We start from the raw sequence: 20,902 nt of genomic DNA on the forward strand, positions 1-20,902 counted from the left end.
CTTTCTGCTGTTTAAATATTCATTATTTTAAACGACCTTTTTGGAGTAAAAGATGAAATTTATTGGAGTTAACTTCTGGGTTGCAAATAGGGTTGAAATAAACCAGGGTTTTATTGAAAGAAAAAAAATAATAATAATTACAGGCCACCGGGTTTTATTGGGTATTTTTGGTTTTTTTTTATATATATTTAGCAGTTGCGTGAATTTGAAAGTAGAAACAATAAATACCTTAAACTATATTTAAAATTAAATTATTCTGGCATTCAAATTCATCAAAATTTAAGATCTTATTGGTGGGTTTTAATTAAGTAAGGTTTTTATGGTGGGTAAAACATAATAAATCCCGTGCAGTTTTTAATTCGAACCCTGGTTGGAACGGTATCTGGAACCCCTGGAAAAGTCATGGAATTTCAAAATAGATGGTTCAAATTCATCAAAATTGAAGATCTTATTGGTGGGTTTTAATTAAGTAAGGTTTTTATGGTTGGTAAAACATAATAAACCCCGTGGGCGTGGGGTTTTTTTTTATTTGGGCTGGGTTTTTTAATTCGAGCCCTGGTTGGAACGGTATCTGGAACACCTGGAAAAAAAAGTCAGGGAATTTCAAAATTGATGCAACGCTTACTTTTAAGCTTAAATTAAGGAATAACAAAAACACCTTAAGATATTTGTTTGTCATTTAGTTAAAAGTTAAAAACTCAGCTGCAAAAAAAAAAAGATGGGACATTTTTTATAATGCACCGTTAGTTCCAACCCCAAACGGAGTTGCGGAGAGTGAGTCGTCACTCCGCAGTTCTGGTACCATACGACATCTTAAGATGCCTCGTAACATTACACTTCACACGTGCCATCAAGACGAGAAGACTTTTTTCTTCTTGAAAGTACAGTTTCCTCAACAGGGACTCCTATTCAATAGCCTCAAGGAGGAAACCCTGTTGAACCTTCTAAGGCAACCATTGGTCCAAACCAAGATAGCTTGTAACCTTGAAAAATGTTTTTTTTTGTGCAGTTTTTCTGGCTTCCATGTTGTATTTTATGTCAGATGGGGAGAGACCCCGCGCTTATGGGTGTGCGTGTCACGTGTTATATCCGTGTCCATCGTCCCCCCCCTCCCCGTCCCCTCCATGACTAGTACTTACTTCCGGTCGGGGTATTCCTTTACTTCCGCTACGCTTGGTCACGTGTGACGCTGAAAGAAAAAAAAACCTAAGATTTTCTTGAATGAAACGTATTCATTTTTCGCGTAAATATTAATATATTCAAGTACTTGTAGATGTTTTGTTGCTCTTTTGATGTTTAGCGCTGAATTCGGACGTAAGGGATTGGTCATTCATTAGTAGATAGAAAAAGACAGTTTTGCCGGTGAGATGGTACTGTTGGTACAGTTGGTACTGTTGGTACAGTTGGTACTGTTGGTACAGTTGGCGCCTGACACCGAATTGGCGCCTGACACCGAGATGGCGTCCTCACGCCAGATGGTACTGTTGGTACAGTTGGCGCCTGACACCCAAATTGGCGCCGGACACCAAGATGGCGTCCTCACGCCAGATTTTTCGGCGGGGAAAACCAGGGGAAAGCTTGACACTATGTTGACTTTGTGAATGGCATGGAAATTTTCAATTTCGGCGGGGAAAACCAGGTTAAAGCTTGACACCATGTTGACTTTGTAAATGGCGTGGAAATTTTCAGGGATAATTCCATGACGTGGCTGGGGAAATTAAAAAATCAAGCGTCATAGAATACACTGTGTTCGACCTAAAATATATTATTGAAATACCCTATGTTAGGCTTAACATTTTTAACGAAGTAGGCGGGGAATATGAACGGAAAAAAGAGTGTACGGTTTTCGGATACGACGGTGTACGTGATTCCTCAAGAGGACAGGGTGAACCATGAATTTCGTAACCTGCAATGGTTTAGAATGCAATTAAAGTGTAAATACGAATCCATATTATCCCCGATATTGGAGTTGAAAATTGAACTTTTCGTTAACCCTTGTCTTACACGCAACTCGAGGCTTTCTACGTCACGTTAACTTTCGACAACGTGGTGGGAGGGGGAAATTATATATGTAAGGCTTAGAGATTAAGTGTCATATCGTCTTTCGTCAACGTGTTTGAGGATGCCATGGTAAATACCCGGGTTCAGAGCATCGCGGTAAATTCCCGTTACGTCGTTGATTGAGAAAATACACCCATCATATCTTGGGTGATCGTCTCGCGATAAGATCCTTTAAAAGACGCGGTAGTTTAAAAGATAAGCCATTTTACGACTCTTCAAGCTTTTCACCCCAGCTAACGATATCCACGTGTCATCACTTAGAAATGGACTCAGTTCAACTGTAAGTATGCTCTCTTAACAATATAGTTAACCCTTGCATGTCCATTTGCATCCAGACTTATAATTAGAGTATTCGGTTCATTTTTACTCCATCAGGGACGAATCAAAAGCGTTCTCCGAAACTGACAATACGCCGGACACGCCTTCCTGTCCTATCTGCTGTAGTGAGGATGGTAGAATGAATTCACCCATTACTTTAGAAGCCGCCGTTAGACGAAACAACTTAAGACGAATTGAAAAATTTGGTGCTATCGGATGGGATAAAGATTACGGAAAATCCGAAATGACTACAGATCCCGAGACGAGGGATTTACTAATAAACCCCTCACCGAATGAAGTCTATAATGTAGACGATGGTGAAGGTTATATATGGCAATACGTTAATGGCCCTAATATAAATTTTGGTTTGAAACACTTAGCGATGTACAGATTACTAACTTCTACAGTACAATTACCCGCAGGGTCATTAATTGACATGTATGCTAGACAGTTTCCATGTATCATAAATAAGAAGACCCATCAATTCAAATTGGAAGAATTTGCGGGAGATACTATCCTCGAATTTCCCGTACACCTCACACCACACAAAATGTACGGAATGCCAAACCCAGATATTTGCCATTTAGGGAGTTGTCACCCCCGCAATGAGGGGGAATGTAAATTTCGCACCTTTTATTACGGTGGATACGAATTTCATTGCCTATACCAGTACTTAAGAGTTCTGAACTTAGCTCTTCATATGTGTATGTTTATGGTATACAAAACTAACAAAACCGTAAGGAAAAATTATAGTGATGAAAACGACCTAGCTACGCATTATATATTCAAGGCCCTGCAGATTTGCAGGTTAGCCAAGTGTCTGTGTGATAACACTCACAGTTTAATGTTTCACGAAGTTCATTATCACATGAGATCCAATGACGCGAATAATTATTTCGCGAATAAGTATTTCGCAGACTTTCTTTAATTAATAAAACTTTTGTAAGTTCTACATTTTGTGGGCTAAGGATAGTGTTAAATAATAAAATATATTTGTAGAATCTCGAATAAAAAGAAAATGTTTGATTGATATGGGTTTCTAATTATTTTACGTAGGTTTAATATAATTTATATTTTAAGCCCTGTTCACGTCTGACACCAAGATGGCGTCCTCACTTAGTCTCTTCTATCATAATACTCTATCTAAAAGGGTAATGGAATTAAACTCAAAAACTTTATCTCGATAACATACCAGTGAACTGATAATGGAAGCAAACATGATTTTGAAATTAATTTACTTCTGTACTTATCAATTTGAACTTAAAAGTATGGACTGAGAGCAAATGAAAAAAAATATGAAATGAAATGAAATGAAATAATTATTTATTGTCTATATAAAAAACTACAAAGAGACATTAATATAATAATGTTAATATATGACTATTATAAAACAGATAATGAAGTTGAATGACGAAAAAGTGATCGAAAGTGTTGTTAATCTACTAAAATCCGGATGAAACTGATGTGAAATGAAAGCTTTCGATTGAAAGCGAACTAATACATCTAAGAAAGTGGATCAAAGTTTTGTTAAACTACTAAAATGTGGTTCAAATCACATTCAAAGGAACTAAGAAGCAGTTGAACGTTCAAGAAATGACAAAAGTACATGGAAAGTGTCATGAAATGTCTATAATTCAATTAAAAACACTAAAAATTGGTTAAAGTTTCACTAAATGTTTCGTAAACGTTTCGTTATTCGACTTATATTGTTAATATATGACTATTATAATGGAAAGTGCGAAAATGCGATTTTAAGTTATGACTGAAACACAATTGAGAATGAAGTTAAATGACTATAAAGTGGGCGGAAATGTTGTTAAATTACTAAAGTGTGGATAAACCTGATGTAAAATGAAAACAAATCGATTGAAAGTAATCTAAATCGACTAAGAAAATGGATCAAAGTTCTTGAAAACTTTATCAAATGGTCAAATTTAAATTAAAAGTGACGTGAAATGATTAGCAATGCAAATAAAAGTTAGGTTTTACTGTTAAAATACACTTGAAAGCGATGTTGAATAACTTAAGTGTAATTGGTATTACTGTTAAGAGACTAAAAATTAAATTCCATTTACGATATTGTTAAGTTTACCTTCGTTTCTAGAAAGTGTGTCGCGGAGATCTTATATTTTTCGGATAAAAGCAATAAATCCGCAAGTCGAACATTTTGTTAATAAATGTCTAAAACACAATTGAGAACGAAGTTCAATGACTAAAATCAAAACGTGGACGAAAGTGTTGTTAAATTAATAAGATACGGATCAACCTGTTATAAAATTAAAAAAAAAATTCGATTGAAAGTAATCTTAAATGACTAAGGAAATGGATCAAAGTGTGGTTAAACTACTAAAATGCTGTTGAAGACGTTTACAAATGACTAAATTTCAATTAAAGACGGCGTCGAATGACTAGCAATGCAAGTAAAGTTAGGTTTTTCGGTTAATTAACGTTTATTTAAATTCCATTACGATAATGTTAAGCTTTTCTTGAGTTTTAGGAGATCTTGGATTTTAGGTTAAAAGTAATAAATTTGCAAGTCGAAAATTTCCAAAATCCGGGAAAATAACCGCTTCGAATTGCAAGGTGAAATAACTATCGCTAATCAAAAAGCAATCAGTGAACGATAAAACCAATTTTATTCTAATTATGAACTAACGAATTTGTGTGATTTAGTGAGAAATATCAATATATCAAAGAAAAAATTACAAATTATTTGAAACCAATGGAAATACTCGGACTCGCTAAATTGAATCATCATCAGCCCTGGATGGATACGTTAAGGCTTCGATCCTCAGGATCGAGGCGGGCCGCCACGCGCGTATTATTTCCCGGCGCGTGTTTCATTACGCGGCCCGTCCTCGGTCCTGAGGATCGAAGCCTTAACGTATCCATCCAGGGCTGATGATGATTCAATTTAGCGAGTCCGAGTATTTCCATTGGTTTCAAATAATTTGTAATTTTTTCTTTGATATATTGATATTTCTCACTAAATCACACAAATTCGTTAGTTCATAATTAGAATAAAATTGGTTTTATCGTTCACTGATTGCTTTTTGATTAGCGATAGTTATTTCACCTTGCAATTCGAAGCGGTTATTTTCCCGGATTTTGGAAATTTTCGACTTGCAAATTTATTACTTTTAACCTAAAATCCAAGATCTCCTAAAACTCAAGAAAAGCTTAACATTATCGTAATGGAATTTAAATAAACGTTAATTAACCGAAAAACCTAACTTTACTTGCATTGCTAGTCATTCGACGCCGTCTTTAATTGAAATTTAGTCATTTGTAAACGTCTTCAACAGCATTTTAGTAGTTTAACCACACTTTGATCCATTTCCTTAGTCATTTAAGATTACTTTCAATCGAATTTTTTTTTTAATTTTATAACAGGTTGATCCGTATCTTATTAATTTAACAACACTTTCGTCCACGTTTTGATTTTAGTCATTGAACTTCGTTCTCAATTGTGTTTTAGACATTTATTAACAAAATGTTCGACTTGCGGATTTATTGCTTTTATCCGAAAAATATAAGATCTCCGCGACACACTTTCTAGAAACGAAGGTAAACTTAACAATATCGTAAATGGAATTTAATTTTTAGTCTCTTAACAGTAATACCAATTACACTTAAGTTATTCAACATCGCTTTCAAGTGTATTTTAACAGTAAAACCTAACTTTTATTTGCATTGCTAATCATTTCACGTCACTTTTAATTTAAATTTGACCATTTGATAAAGTTTTCAAGAACTTTGATCCATTTTCTTAGTCGATTTAGATTACTTTCAATCGATTTGTTTTCATTTTACATCAGGTTTATCCACACTTTAGTAATTTAACAACATTTCCGCCCACTTTATAGTCATTTAACTTCATTCTCAATTGTGTTTCAGTCATAACTTAAAATCGCATTTTCGCACTTTCCATTATAATAGTCATATATTAACAATATAAGTCGAATAACGAAACGTTTACGAAACATTTAGTGAAACTTTAACCAATTTTTAGTGTTTTTAATTGAATTATAGACATTTCATGACACTTTCCATGTACTTTTGTCATTTCTTGAACGTTCAACTGCTTCTTAGTTCCTTTGAATGTGATTTGAACCACATTTTAGTAGTTTAACAAAACTTTGATCCACTTTCTTAGATGTATTAGTTCGCTTTCAATCGAAAGCTTTCATTTCACATCAGTTTCATCCGGATTTTAGTAGATTAACAACACTTTCGATCACTTTTTCGTCATTCAACTTCATTATCTGTTTTATAATAGTCATATATTAACAATATCGGATATATTTAAGTTGAACAACGAAACGTTTACTAAACATTTAGCGAAACTTTAACCAATTTTTAGTGTTTGCCGAAACTTTAAATTAGTTTCTTGTGAACAAAACTTAATCGCAATTCAGTCATTTGAAAACGTTTTCTATTACGTAAATACCTATAAACATATTAGAAACCAAACTGCAATAATATCAAAACATAAATTAATGTTAATGAGGAGATGGTGGTTCATTGATTTTCTGTTATTTAGTCTGAACTTTGAAATCCACCGTTTTACACTACGTATCTTTCACCTTGAAAATTCGTTTTCCATATAAACTTTTGCAGTAGGATTACGAATTTCTCTAGAGTGAACAGAAGTAGTGAAACTTTGACAAGAAATAGTTAAACTTTGAACGGAAATAGTGAATTTTTGAACATAAATAGTGAAACTTTGAACGGAAATAGTGAAACTTTGAACGGAAATAGTGAAACTTTGAGCGGAAACCGTGAATGTTTGAACGGAAACCGTGAATGTTTGAAGGGAAATCGGGGATGTTTCAACGGAAATAGGAGATGTTTCAACTAAAATAAGAAATGTTAGAACGAAATTAAGAAATCTTTGAAGTGAAATAAGAAATAATTGAACAGATATATATATATACGTTTCTAAGTGATATATTAATTAATATTTTAAGCTCATTTTTAATTATTGGTAAGCCTATTTTAAATCTTATCATCATATTTTCTCTCAAACCGATGAAATATCCAATTGTACTTTCAACCGATAAGAGATGATATTTTCCGTCAACGCGGAATGGTCAAATTAGTTTCGAAGGACAGATATTTCGTATTGATGTAAAAGATAAACACTTTTACTATTTGCTTCGATGCGTAAGTAAATGTTTCCCCTAAACGTCACACAAATATCGGAATATGTTAATCTTATTTCCGAAACGCAACAAACAGATATTGCGAAGATATCAAACTCTCTTCCCGCGCGCATGTTTAAACATCGGATAAAAGAATGGAAATGTTTTTCTTCTTCTAATCATGTCTGGTAAAAAAAAAAATAGTGTGGTTAAATTGATTGAAAACGTTTTTCGCAAGATGTAAATTTTATTTCGAAAACACAACAAACATTGTGAATAAATCAATCCCTCCCCCCACGCGCATTTATTCAATTATAATTGAAACCTAAGATAAGAGTATGGAGACGGATGGTATATAAGACGTGGTAGGTCAAAGGAAAAAGTCATTTACGACTCTTCAAGCTTTTCACCCCAGCTAACGATATCCACGTCTTATCCCAAAGAAATGGACTCAGTTAAATTGTAAGTATACTCTTAACAATGTATACCCATCCCTTTAAACTTATATTTAGAGAATTCACTTATTAATTTATTAGTAATTTATGGATATGGTTTTTAGTGTGTAGAATTTCATGAGGGATTATTGGATGTTAGCACCTTAGATGTTAGTGCGGGGAAATTCGTTATATTAGACGATCTTTTATGTGAAATAGCGAATAACAAGGATGTGACAAATCTTCTCATTAGAGGTTCCCACCATAGAAACACTTCCGTTCTAATTTTAATGCAGAATCTATATTATCCTGGAAAAGGGAGATACGCGTATTACCTAGTTATGTTTAAAACACCTCGTGTCCAGTCGACGATTGTAAATATCGGAAAGTAAATTTCACCAGGTAATAATAGTTATTAGGCGGGCGATGAAAGAGCCACGCGGTTATCCCCCTCTTTGTAGACCTTAAGGCCAACACCCCGGATAATCATAGATTAAGAACCGGTATTATTCCAGGACAACAGCGACAACGGCGGTCCTGGAGGCGAATTTCTTCAGGGTTAAAGGAAAATGGATCGTTAAGGAGCTGACGATGTTCATAGGGGAAACGGGCGCCTACGAAGTCTGGATTTTTCAGTCACCATGTCCATTCTCGGAACTATCCATGAAGGATAAAAGAGAGGTCCGCTGGTTGTCTCACAACATTTGCGATCTTAACTTCGAGGAGGGGGATTATCCCTACGAGACGTTAACAGAGGTTGGCGATTATATTCGTCTGCGGGTATCATCCTTCGTAACGAAGGGGATGGAGAAAGCTTCGGTTTTATCCGGGGTCTTGGGAGTGGACGTTACCAACGCCGAGGAGTACGGGTGTCCGAAACTGACCACCATCGAGGACTGCGAGACCCCCAGAGTATGTACCTTCCACAGGGATGAAAACAACTGCACCCTGGTGAAAGCCGCGAGGTTGGCTACATGGCTCCTACAAAAAGAGTGCGAGAGCATTCCGGTTTTTAATTAAAAAAAAAATGTACAAAAAAAAAAAATAAATAAATAAGCGGATTTTATTATATTAATGTCTCTTTGTAGTTTTTTATATAGACAATAAATAATTATTTCATTTCATTTCATTTCATATTTTTTTTCATTTGCTCTCAGTCCATACTTTTAAGTTCAAATTGATAAGTACAGAAGTAAATTAATTTCAAAATCATGTTTGCTTCCATTATCAGTTCACTGGTATGTTATCGAGATAAAGTTTTTGAGTTTAATTCCATTACCCTTTTAGATAGAGTATTATGATAGAAGAGACTAAGTGAGGACGCCATCTTGGTGTCAGACGTGAACAGGGCTTAAAATATAAATTATATTAAACCTACGTAAAATAATTAGAAACCCATATCAATCAAACATTTTCTTTTTATTCGAGATTCTACAAATATATTTTATTATTTAACACTATCCTTAGCCCACAAAATGTAGAACTTACAAAAGTTTTATTAATTAAAGAAAGTCTGCGAAATACTTATTCGCGAAATAATTATTCGCGTCATTGGATCTCATGTGATAATGAACTTCGTGAAACATTAAACTGTGAGTGTTATCACACAGACACTTGGCTAACCTGCAAATCTGCAGGGCCTTGAATATATAATGCGTAGCTAGGTCGTTTTCATCACTATAATTTTTCCTTACGGTTTTGTTAGTTTTGTATACCATAAACATACACATATGAAGAGCTAAGTTCAGAACTCTTAAGTACTGGTATAGGCAATGAAATTCGTATCCACCGTAATAAAAGGTGCGAAATTTACATTCCCCCTCATTGCGGGGGTGACAACTCCCTAAATGGCAAATATCTGGGTTTGGCATTCCGTACATTTTGTGTGGTGTGAGGTGTACGGGAAATTCGAGGATAGTATCTCCCGCAAATTCTTCCAATTTGAATTGATGGGTCTTCTTATTTATGATACATGGAAACTGTCTAGCATACATGTCAATTAATGACCCTGCGGGTAATTGTACTGTAGAAGTTAGTAATCTGTACATCGCTAAGTGTTTCAAACCAAAATTTATATTAGGGCCATTAACGTATTGCCATATATAACCTTCACCATCGTCTACATTATAGACTTCATTCGGTGAGGGGTTTATTAGTAAATCCCTCGTCTCGGGATCTGTAGTCATTTCGGATTTTCCGTAATCTTTATCCCATCCGATAGCACCAAATTTTTCAATTCGTCTTAAGTTGTTTCGTCTAACGGCGGCTTCTAAAGTAATGGGTGAATTCATTCTACCATCCTCACTACAGCAGATAGGACAGGAAGGCGTGTCCGGCGTATTGTCAGTTTCGGAGAACGCTTTTGATTCGTCCCTGATGGAGTAAAAATGAACCGAATACTCTAATTATAAGTCTGGATGCAAATGGACATGCAAGGGTTAACTATATTGTTAAGAGAGCATACTTACAGTTGAACTGAGTCCATTTCTAAGTGATGACACGTGGATATCGTTAGCTGGGGTGAAAAGCTTGAAGAGTCGTAAAATGGCTTATCTTTTAAACTACCGCGTCTTTTAAAGGATCTTATCGCGAGACGATCACCCAAGATATGATGGGTGTATTTTCTCAATCAACGACGTAACGGGAATTTACCGCGATGCTCTGAACCCGGGTATTTACCATGGCATCCTCAAACACGTTGACGAAAGACGATATGACACTTAATCTCTAAGCCTTACATATATAATTTCCCCCTCCCACCACGTTGTCGAAAGTTAACGTGACGTAGAAAGCCTCGAGTTGCGTGTAAGACAAGGGTTAACGAAAAGTTCAATTTTCAACTCCAATATCGGGGATAATATGGATTCGTATTTACACTTTAATTGCATTCTAAACCATTGCAGGTTACGAAATTCATGGTTCACCCTGTCCTCTTGAGGAATCACGTACACCGTCGTATCCGAAAACCGTACACTCTTTTTTCCGTTCATATTCCCCGCCTACTTCGTTAAAAATGTTAAGCCTAACATAGGGTATTTCAATAATATATTTTAGGTCGAACACAGTGTATTCTATGACGCTTGATTTTTTAATTTCCCCAGCCACGTCATGGAATTATCCCTGAAAATTTCCACGCCATTTACAAAGTCAACATGGTGTCAAGCTTTAACCTGGTTTTCCCCGCCGAAATTGAAAATTTCCATGCCATTCACAAAGTCAACATAGTGTCAAGCTTTCCCCTGGTTTTCCCCGCCGAAAAATCTGGCGTGAGGACGCCATCTTGGTGTCCGGCGCCAATTTGGGTGTCAGGCGCCAACTGTACCAACAGTACCATCTGGCGTGAGGACGCCATCTCGGTGTCAGGCGCCAATTCGGTGTCAGGCGCCAACTGTACCAACAGTACCAACTGTACCAACAGTACCAACTGTACCAACAGTACCATCTCACCGGCAAAACTGTCTTTTTCTATCTACTTTCATTGTTATTCTTATTAGGTTTTGATTATTTTATCGGCCAATGGACATCACTAAAACTCTCATTCAGTTTTATTTGTATGTTTAAGTTTATAAGATATGTTCCATAAGTTTGTCACTGGTTACAAACTAGAGCTTGTCATGAACGTAGGTTATAGATTCGAGGTAAAGCGACGCCTGGTGAGACGCTGTCAAAGGCTTAGTATGTACAGACTTAATAGGAAGATGGAAGTCCTGCAAAATTAACCTATAGTGTAGGACTTCAATTCTCGCTTGTCGTTCTCTTTCGAACTAGCTCGAGCTGTGAGTCTCTAGCATTACGAAGTAAGGTAGTGTCATACTTATGGAACATATCTTATACACTTACGTTAGAACGATAATCGTCTGTTTGTATCTTACGGCATTTGTATTTACTTACGAAGATAAGTCTAGAATTACTAAGAAACCCCTTTTTCTGCTAAGAAATACATCTATAAATTTGAGGGTTTTTGAAATAAACATTCTTTAAACTACGTTTTAAACATCCGGAAATGTTTATATCTGCCTATCAACTTCCGGTCCCCGTTGATGAAGTCCTTAAAATGTTTAGAATATAACGTAATATAGTTTTTTTTCTTCTCCCAAATCCGAAGACAAACTCGACAAATCTGGTACCTCTTAAAATTTGAATTAATACAGAATGTCGTTGGTTGGTGCTGTTAGAGGTTTGGCTGGCTGACTTTTGACGCCAAGTCAAATCTCGAACTTTTTCTTTCTTTGTAAGCGTTTGACATGGCGATCTCATTAGCGCAAAAAGTTTCCCCTCAACAATTTTTTTTTTCAAAACCCAAGTGGCGACATTTTGAACAGTTTACAACTTTTTGAGTTCTTGGGGGCTGGCTTCGAAGGTCGTCTTAACGGCGGGGGTTCCGTGTTATGAGGGGCTTATGACCCCGTGTTCCATTGGGGGACGTGGTTATGAGACTAGGAGGACTGATACCATTTACACTGGCAGGAGGTGATACTACTTGGTACTGCACTTTGTACGCCAAGAAGCTTGGCCTCCTTGTGTACATGTTATCAATACTCCAAGTCTGAAAACTATACTACATTCAGTTATGTATGTGTATTGAATGTTTTTCATCGTGAGTTGATACCAAATTTCATTGTAGGTTCCACTGTATAGTAAAATTATTATAAATCCGCTAACAGCGTTCAGTCTCTTCTAAGGTTGCAACTAAATGTACGCTTGCAATTATTTTGACTTGCTTTTTTCCACAAAGAATGAGTTCTTAGCTACTAGGAAAACATTTCAATGTGTAGAGGGGATTTCTTCTTTGACGTGCTCTCAAAGTTTAGTCATAGATCTTATAGACCCTGTAGTGGATTAGAAAACTGGCTATTGCTACTGTTAGAAAATTATCTTGTATATCAATGTCAATTTAAATTTAATTTCAGAACTCTATAAGCTGTTTAAAGCTACAGAAGCTCATGCGGGACATAAATTAGGATCGGGTATATCAAGGTCACTCAAAATTAATTAATTTTGAAGTACACTGTTTAATGATAGGGTCACCAGGGGGGAGTAAATAATGTATTCCCTTAAGCTCACTGAATATGCTAATTTGGTCCCAAAAAAAAATTAAAAAAATTTATTTCTTCGTTGCTGGTCCTCTTTATAAATAATAAGTCCATGGTTTATTTTTTTATTTTAACTTTGATTTGAACCCTGGAACAGGTCTGTCACTAAATCAGTACGTTGCCAGGGTGGCGCAGGCAGCGTGTACCCATGTGTTTCTGTATAAGGGTGGCAAAGAGAATCTGTGATATTACAATGATTTTTTTTTTCTGGTTTAATTTATTTCGTTCTGGTTCTTAATTTGGTGCGTCAATTATAAACCTTTTTTCTTTTTCTCTGTCCTTGTCGTGGGCGGAACGGTACGCCCCCTTTCAGATAGCGACTTGTATTTAATAAGTTGTCAAGCTCCAGAAGAAAAAAAGAAATTAAAGTTAGGATAGAAGTTGTATAATATAAAAACATTTAACAAACGTTTTGTATTAAAGAATGCGAGAAAAGTGATTTATCCCTCGACTTAAAGGGAATATAAAACCCACACAAACAAACAAACCATTTTTTGAAATAGATAGTTTTCACACATGGAAGATTCATACCATTTACACCAGGAGGCCGGGCTATCTGGAGGACAAAAACCCGTCTGCTTTTGTCCTCCAGATAGCCCGGCTTCCTGGTGTAAAAGGTATGAATCCTCCATGTGTGAAAACTATCTATTATGTATTTAAGACTAGTGCCAAAATATGCAAAACTGAATAAGGTTGCAGTATAAAATTTTGAACCACAATTTACGGGGTGTTTCTCAAAAGTCTGAAATAAATTTAGGGGGATGTTCTTTGGGTGCACGATTTTGAGTCGAAAATGTAACTTCTATCTCCATTTTGTTTGCCCTAAGGGACACTGTTTTCGGGTTATGATTTTAAGAGTGTTTTAGGGATGACCAATTAAATTTAATTAAGAAACTGAAAGACAATGATTTCTAATTTAATTAAGGGGTCATCCCTAAAACACTCTTAAAATCATAACTCGAAAACAGTGTCCCTTGAGGCAAAATGGAGATAGAAGTTACATTTTCCACTCAAATTCAATTTCCCCCAAAGAACATCCCCCTTAATTTTTGGATACAGACTTATCAGAAACACCCTGTATATAATTAATGTTGAATTATACTCCCTTTAATACCAAGAAACCCCCAAAATTTTTAAATTTAGTAAAACTGTAGATGAATTTAACAAGAAAAAAAACAGTTGTTCTTGTTTAACCATTGCCAATTCGAATTCAGTTTCAATCTCTTTAACCCTGGAAATGAAATGATCCTAGCTATAGCTTTGGAGTCATTCCAAGGGTTTTCTCGCGATTTGTGACGTAACAATTACGTAATTATCTACACGAGAGAGAGAAAAACGCTCGTGTTTATTCCTTCTTAGAAAAAGGGGTTATGATGCGTTATACTTTCTTGGGAACCCTCGTAAGACTAAACCCACTTTAAACAAATTACGCACGTTGAATTCTTTATAGATTATCTAATAATTTTGTATAGTATTTTAGCGTCTTGCTTCGACGTAAAAATTCAAATTAAAACCGGGTTTTTATAAAGCGGAAACCAAGAGGCTGAAATAATATCCATTGAGAAAAATATTGTTCATTCAATAATAATCTTGTTAAGCCTCGGTTTTTGAATTAGGCTTAAAGAGTGGTTAAATTATCGTAAGATTCAAGGGAAACTGTAACGCCTAAATTACCCCGTTATTATAGTTACTTATATTTAAATATCTGCCATTAATATACAGCGGATATCATTTTTTATATTCTAAATAATAAATATATTTCTTTTTTTCTGGTTCTTTATTGATATCCCAAGGATGTACAGTTCGAGTGTAGGTGGATTGAAATTGATCCCAAACCGAATTTTCTGTATTGTTTATCTTAATATACTTCTTTCAATGGGGTGTTTATACAGTTTACCATCTATTGTATATTTAGAATGGGATGTACTTCTTACTTATTGACCCCCTATTGCTCGTTTTTCCTGATGTCAAAAATTACCATAATTTTACGCGTTTTCTTTCATGAGATGCTAGTTCTTAGCTAAAAGACTTTCTAGTTTTCGTCGTGATTATGTAGCGGTAGTTCGTAATTATTTCTCTGTATGTGTGTGTGTGATACCGCCGAATATTTTAACATCTTTTTTATTCACAAATTCTCCCAGAAAAGATACCAAACCGGAAGATGGTGTAAAGGAAAAGACTGTAGGCTACAATCAGTTTTTCAGGAAATTTACGAATTTAGAACGTTCAGGCTCTGTCCTTGTAATTATTATGCGGATATTTGGAATTTGAGTTCATTATCTCAAAGTGTATAGTGTAACCAACAAAATGGCGGCTTTTCAATGACTGTAGCTTATAACTGAGCTTCAAGGTTGCTAGTAATTTGTTACTAGAGGTTCTTCTGCAGGTTTGGAACTGAATCGAACTGAAAACTACAAGCTTTTTGTAGACAGTGGTTGAATTGCATTCTTCACAAATAGCTGGCAACACTTGTCCGCACACAATTTATTGGTTAGCTCTTTAGAACCCGGTGAACTTCAGGTCAATTTATTTGTTTCTAGTTTTGAATAAAATATTTTCGTTCAACTTTCCATTACATTTCTGATAACAATTACGTGGATGTTTGGAATTTGAGGTAATTCTCTCAAAGTGGATAGTTTAACCAACAAAATGGCGGCTTTTAAGAGACTATAGCTCAATTGGTTAGCGCGTGAGAACCCGGTGAAGTTCGGGTCAATTTATTCATTATGAGTTTGAAGTTATAGTTCTAACATCCAAAATAACCCTACAGTAGAAACAATTACTTGATGTTTGTGAATATGAGATAATAATTACAAAGTAGACGTTATCACCAACAAAAATGGCGGATTTTGAGCGACTACAGCTTAATTGGTTAGCGCTTGAGAACCCGGTGAAGTTCAGGTCATATTATTCATTACGAGTTTGAAGTTATAGTTCTAACATCCAAAAACAATTACGTGGATGTTTTGAATTCGAGATGATAATCTCAAAGTAGACATTATGGCCAACAATACTGCGGCTTTAGATGATCAACATCTCGAGTATACGAAGCCCAAGAACTAAAACAATAACATAAATAAATGCATTTGTAATTTTCACTTTTCCAGCACCAATTTATCTTGAGTTTGGTTGTTTTTTTTAGTTAGGTCTGACAACTATGAACTATAACCAATAGGATACGGGGGACATAAACAATGAACTAGCTTTGTTATACTTACGAAATGCATTACTTTTGATGTTGATACGGAAATTATGAAAAATAAAGGCCTTGGTTTTTTGGTGGTGCGCTGCTTCTACACGTATATATATCCTCGGAGATGTAATAAATCGCCTCCACTATATGCCATATAACTTTCTTATGAGTTAATGCCATTATTTTAATATATAAGACTTCTTCATACCCCCTGAAGTTACAGCAGGCCTCTATTGTTCTACTTATGCTCCGTTAGAAAGTAAATCAACCGTAGAAGTTATTCATAATATTTATTTTTTGTATAGACTGACATTTTTTAGGGTTTCAAATTAGGTAACGTTATTCCATAAAGGTTTTTTTTATATTTATGGCTGCCATTTTTCAATATGGCGGCGGATTGGAACCATAGAAGTTATTGATAATATTTCTTTTCTGTAGACTGATATTTTTTAGGGTATTTTACGTTATTCCATAAATGTTTTTTTTTTCACATTTATGGTTGCCATTTTTCAATATGGCGGCGGATTGGAAAAATCTTTCTTGTTGCGAGTCTGCTACTTAAATAGTAACGTTCCTGCAATGCTCTCTAGGCGGTTGACTTATAGTTAATAATTATACAAATAAATGATTACTTCGGTGTAGTTTACTTCTGTTAAGTTATACTTATAAATCTGAAGGAGGGGAGTGGGTTTCTTAGAGCTGGGACGACGGGGAAAAAAATAAGTTTTTATTATTATTAACAGTCTTAGAGAGCTCGAGTTAAAATAATAGAAGCTTTAGATAACCAATTTTTCAATCTTGGAAAATGGAAAAATACGTCGTCTCGGCTGCTTTTGGTTTCTTTTTCTTTCTCTCTCTCTTTACTCTGATATCAAACCGACTGAGATTAAACTTAATATATATTTTTGACCTTTTTTGGGAACCCATTTTAAATTTTATATTATTTATTTTTTTTCTCTTTCTATGAATTCGGACCAATTGCAGAGTTCAAGAACATTGTCTTAATACTAGCCATTTTAAAAGACGGAGGCGAAGGAGGTCCAACCACTCATGAAAAATTCTATGACATGGGGGAAAATGTCACTGAATATTTTGGACTCAAAATCGCCCGAAGAATACTGCCCTTAATTGCTAAACTGCAGACAGATATGAATTTTAAAGAGTGTGTGAAAGTGTTTCTGTTATAATAAACCATATAACCCTGAACGTAATTCCTGAAAATCCTGTAGTGAACACCCCCTCGAAGTAAGTTATTCTTTTGAATATCAATTCCAATTCATTCTGAAGTTAATATATTATATTATTTTTTTTCATGAACAATTAACTAACAACTTGAAGGGTTTTGAATTTCGCATTTAATTTCAGTTGAAGGGTTATTTTTAATTGGTGTATTATGTATCATCACTACTTAAAAGGGTGTCAACCCTTCCTTTTTTTAATTTTTAATATGAAAAAGCGAGAAGAGATAATTACCATAATTTAAAACTTACCACGGTCCCTGAAAAATTCCAAGCGAAAATATAAATTTTTTTTTACCCTATACTATAAATTTCGGTGGCAAAAACCTTATTTTACTTCCGAAAATCTGGTCGGAAGCGTAAATAGGAAAGGAAGGAGAGTGAGAGAAAAAAATGTGCACCACACATCACCCCCTAAACGGAATCAAGGCTTCTAGAGGAAGTAAGGGAGTCTTACAGGCGCGGGTGGGGTTTTGTGGTCTGTAGTATTTTTCGTCAAAACGGCTGCCAAGAAGTCCATCTTCATCCTCTCTCTCTCTCTCTCTCTTGCTTCCTTCTTGGCAAGCACCATCTCAAAAAGAGACTGGGGATGAATCTTTGGTCTCTCGTTGAGTCGTACTTAGATACCCGGTCTCTAGTTGCCCAATTTTCCTCTTACAAAACGGTCACGTTCACTAAGACTCTCTCGCACGCGCTTTTTAATTTTCCCGCTTAAGCTCGTGGAGGTTGTGATTTTTTTTAAATATTTCCCGCCAAAGTATAATACATATCCACGTGCACGGTATTTTAATTCCCGCCAAATCTGATTAGCGCGCGCGCGTTCTTTTTAATGACAATGTGTTTGGTTTTTTCGCGCCAATTTGACCTAAATCACGAGAATTGACGACATTGAATTATATTGATAATGAGGTAAAATTTATTAACAGTTTATCAATTAAAAATATTAGTCAGTTCTACGAATATTTGATTTAATGTGAAATTTTTTTTTAAAAAAAATATTTCTGGTAAATATTTTTTCCGCAATATTTTATCTTTCTTTAAAATAAGATATCGTTCCGTTTTTCAAGATGTTAAAAACATTTGATATTTCGCGTTTTTACACACTTTGGACTATTTTGGTTAAAGAACAGTGCATTCTTCGACAGTGAGATAAATAATAATAATAATAAAAAAAGAGAAATAACAGTTCTGTGTTTTTTGTTTGTTTGTTTGTTTTAATTTATACAAAAACTACGTTAACTTTATAAGGACATTTCTCTTCGTTTTATCCGTCAGCCAGGAAATGTAAGTTTTGTTTTTTTCATTTTTTTTAAAGAATTAGTTGTGTAGAATGTTTTTGAAATAGATAGGTCTCGTTAGAGAGGGATTCGAGAACTATGTATTACGTAGGTTAAATCGAATCCCACTGTAGCAAAACTTTTGCCACGCGTAGGATTTCGTTCAGATCTAGCCATGACTCATTTAAGAAAAAAGAAGAAAAAGAAAGAACACAATTTATTTTGTTCTTTATAAATTCCATTTAATCTTTCATTTATTCTAGGGAATTAAGATGTGAAATTATGTGAATCACAAATAACATATTGTGTAGTAAGGGTTTACTCAGATTTGCCGGGAAATTGTGTTAAACCAGCTAGCGCCAATTGTTTGCCTTACCGAAATTATTAAGAGTACACTCTTTAATTAGATTAACAATAATTAATATTATTTAGTTAATATTTTAGCAAACAAGTTTAATATTAAATAAGGCTTAGCTTATATTTTATTTTGAGTAATTTCACGAGAATTCTTTTTCTTTATTTAGTTCTATTCTGTTTAATTTAGAGCTTACCCCCCAAAAAAATGGTTTCAGAATTTGACCTTGACCTTTTCTTGCGAAAGGAAAAAAAAGTTACAATTTGATAAACATTAACTTTGAATCCAATTAATAATTTTATTAATCGGTTCAAATTCCCTAACTTAAACTCCCACACAAAACAAATGCCAGATGAAAGAAATTTTTATTGAGATTAAGAAACCGTTAAAAGGCAGCCGTTCTTAAATAGCGAGAGGCGGTGATTACACTGACGCAAGGCCCGTTATAGTGATTATCCCCTCGTTAACCAACTTCTCTTTTTAGAACACAATGCATGCTAATTACTATTATAGAAAAATTTACAAAACCAATATGAAATTAACTGACTTAAACCATTTAAACATATCGAACTAAGTTAATTTCCAAAGTCTCCCTTGAACGTGCACTGAATGGCTTGTATTAAACATTGAGGTATCATGAGTCCACAACTAAACCGCGTTATCCCCTAAGATCTATTTTATGTCTTTCGGTAGTTGGATTCATTTAAAAAAAGGAGCCGAATTTAAATCCCCAAAAAGCTTAGGAATTACTAAGGGAGAGTTAGGCTTAGCGAACTATATTTTGAGCGCTCTGAAATGTGGGAACCACATGGTATTAAAGTAAGGCGTTAAGCCCATTTGCCATAGGAAGGGTCCGAATGAACGTCGTCTTGGAGGAAATCCGTTCCGCCCGAAACTTTTTCCGAGCTAACATTCCATAGATTTACGACTTAGTCTTTCTTATGAGCCGAAGAGAAAAATAATGGTACTGTTCTTTTACTCGCTGTGCATGGTAAAAGACATCGTCGAGACATATTTTTCGGTATATAGTACCCCGAAATGTCCCAAGTACTTAACCTGGTAGCGTCTTGCTACTTGTAATAATTTACTCGAAATCTCCCATAGGAATATGAGAGACTTATATGACAGCTTATTCTGTCTCGAGCCGCAATGAATATTTGCTGAATCCCGAGAGATGCTCGGCTTTTAACGAATATTCACCTAGTTTGATTTCTTTTTTCCCTCGCTTTCGTGTTTCAAGCTTTTCCTTATTTGAGGTTTCCGGAGCACTAATTTGATTGGCTAATCCCAATGTATATAAAGTACATATGCTCGCCATTTGCCGAATATTCGCCCGCCTAGTGTCGTTATGTTTCCCCATTATAAAAATCGTATCTCATTCTCAAGCTTCAAATATTCGAGATATCACGATTCACGAGCCGGGGAAAATTTACCGAATCCCAAGGATATATATGGTAAATACGCTCGTCTTTTGCCGAATATTCGGCTCGTTATCTCATTATTTCGCCCGTATATCACGTAACCTTTTCCGGAAGAAGAGTCAAAGTTCATCTAACGCTCTTTAAAATATTTAGGCCAAAGTTAGACAACCCTTAAAACTTAAAAGATAAAAAAAAATAAAAATTTAAGAAATTTTTTAAATTTTAAATTTTTTAGCAAAAAGAAAAAAAAACATCCTTTTACGTAATATTAGGTATCATTTTAACTTAGTACGTGATAATCTGGGTTACATCATGGACTTTGTATTTCTAAAGAGGGCCAGCAAATTAAGACATTTTTTGCAACAGCA

General features: G+C 35.0%; 3 protein-coding genes across 23 annotated transcripts in view; 2 read left to right on the forward strand and 1 right to left on the reverse strand.

The window, feature by feature from the left end:
- Window positions 1–1,554: 1,554 nt before the first annotated feature.
- On the forward strand, window positions 1,555–3,409 carry LOC149673747 (uncharacterized). Its single transcript, XM_089839978.1, has 2 exons — window positions 1,555–2,341; window positions 2,437–3,409. The coding sequence occupies exons 1-2, from the start codon at window positions 2,325–2,327 to the stop codon at window positions 3,305–3,307; spliced, it is 888 nt and encodes a 295-aa protein (XP_089696104.1). The 5' UTR covers window positions 1,555–2,324; the 3' UTR covers window positions 3,308–3,409.
- Window positions 3,410–9,357: 5,948 nt separating this feature from the next.
- Window positions 9,358–11,212, reverse strand: LOC149673748 (uncharacterized). Its single transcript, XM_089839440.1, has 2 exons — window positions 10,426–11,212; window positions 9,358–10,330 (listed from the first exon to the last, which is right to left on the reverse strand). Exons 1-2 carry the CDS (start codon window positions 10,440–10,442, stop codon window positions 9,460–9,462), a joined length of 888 nt encoding a protein of 295 aa, XP_089695566.1. The 5' UTR covers window positions 10,443–11,212; the 3' UTR covers window positions 9,358–9,459.
- Window positions 11,213–17,227: 6,015 nt separating this feature from the next.
- Window positions 17,228–20,902, forward strand: part of LOC149673749 (fibroblast growth factor receptor 4-like) — a 32,632-nt gene continuing 28,957 nt past the window's right edge. For 19 of the 21 annotated variants that reach the window (XM_089839445.1, XM_089839453.1, XM_089839458.1 and 16 more), the window contains exons 1-2: window positions 17,228–17,488; window positions 17,582–18,390. In XM_089839445.1, coding sequence (XP_089695571.1) covers window positions 18,386–18,390 — 5 coding nt within the window. In that variant the 5' untranslated portion in view covers window positions 17,228–17,488; window positions 17,582–18,385. Of the gene's footprint in view, window positions 17,489–17,581; window positions 18,766–20,902 lie in introns of all 21 variants that reach the window. The other 2 variants (XM_089839466.1, XM_089839467.1) reach the window with 2 other exon arrangements.

Source organism: Phalangium opilio, unplaced genomic scaffold (assembly GCF_054372755.1).
Source record: "Phalangium opilio isolate 3A_F unplaced genomic scaffold, DU_Popi_V2 ptg000048l_1, whole genome shotgun sequence".
Taxonomy (NCBI): Eukaryota; Metazoa; Arthropoda; class Arachnida; order Opiliones; family Phalangiidae; genus Phalangium; species Phalangium opilio.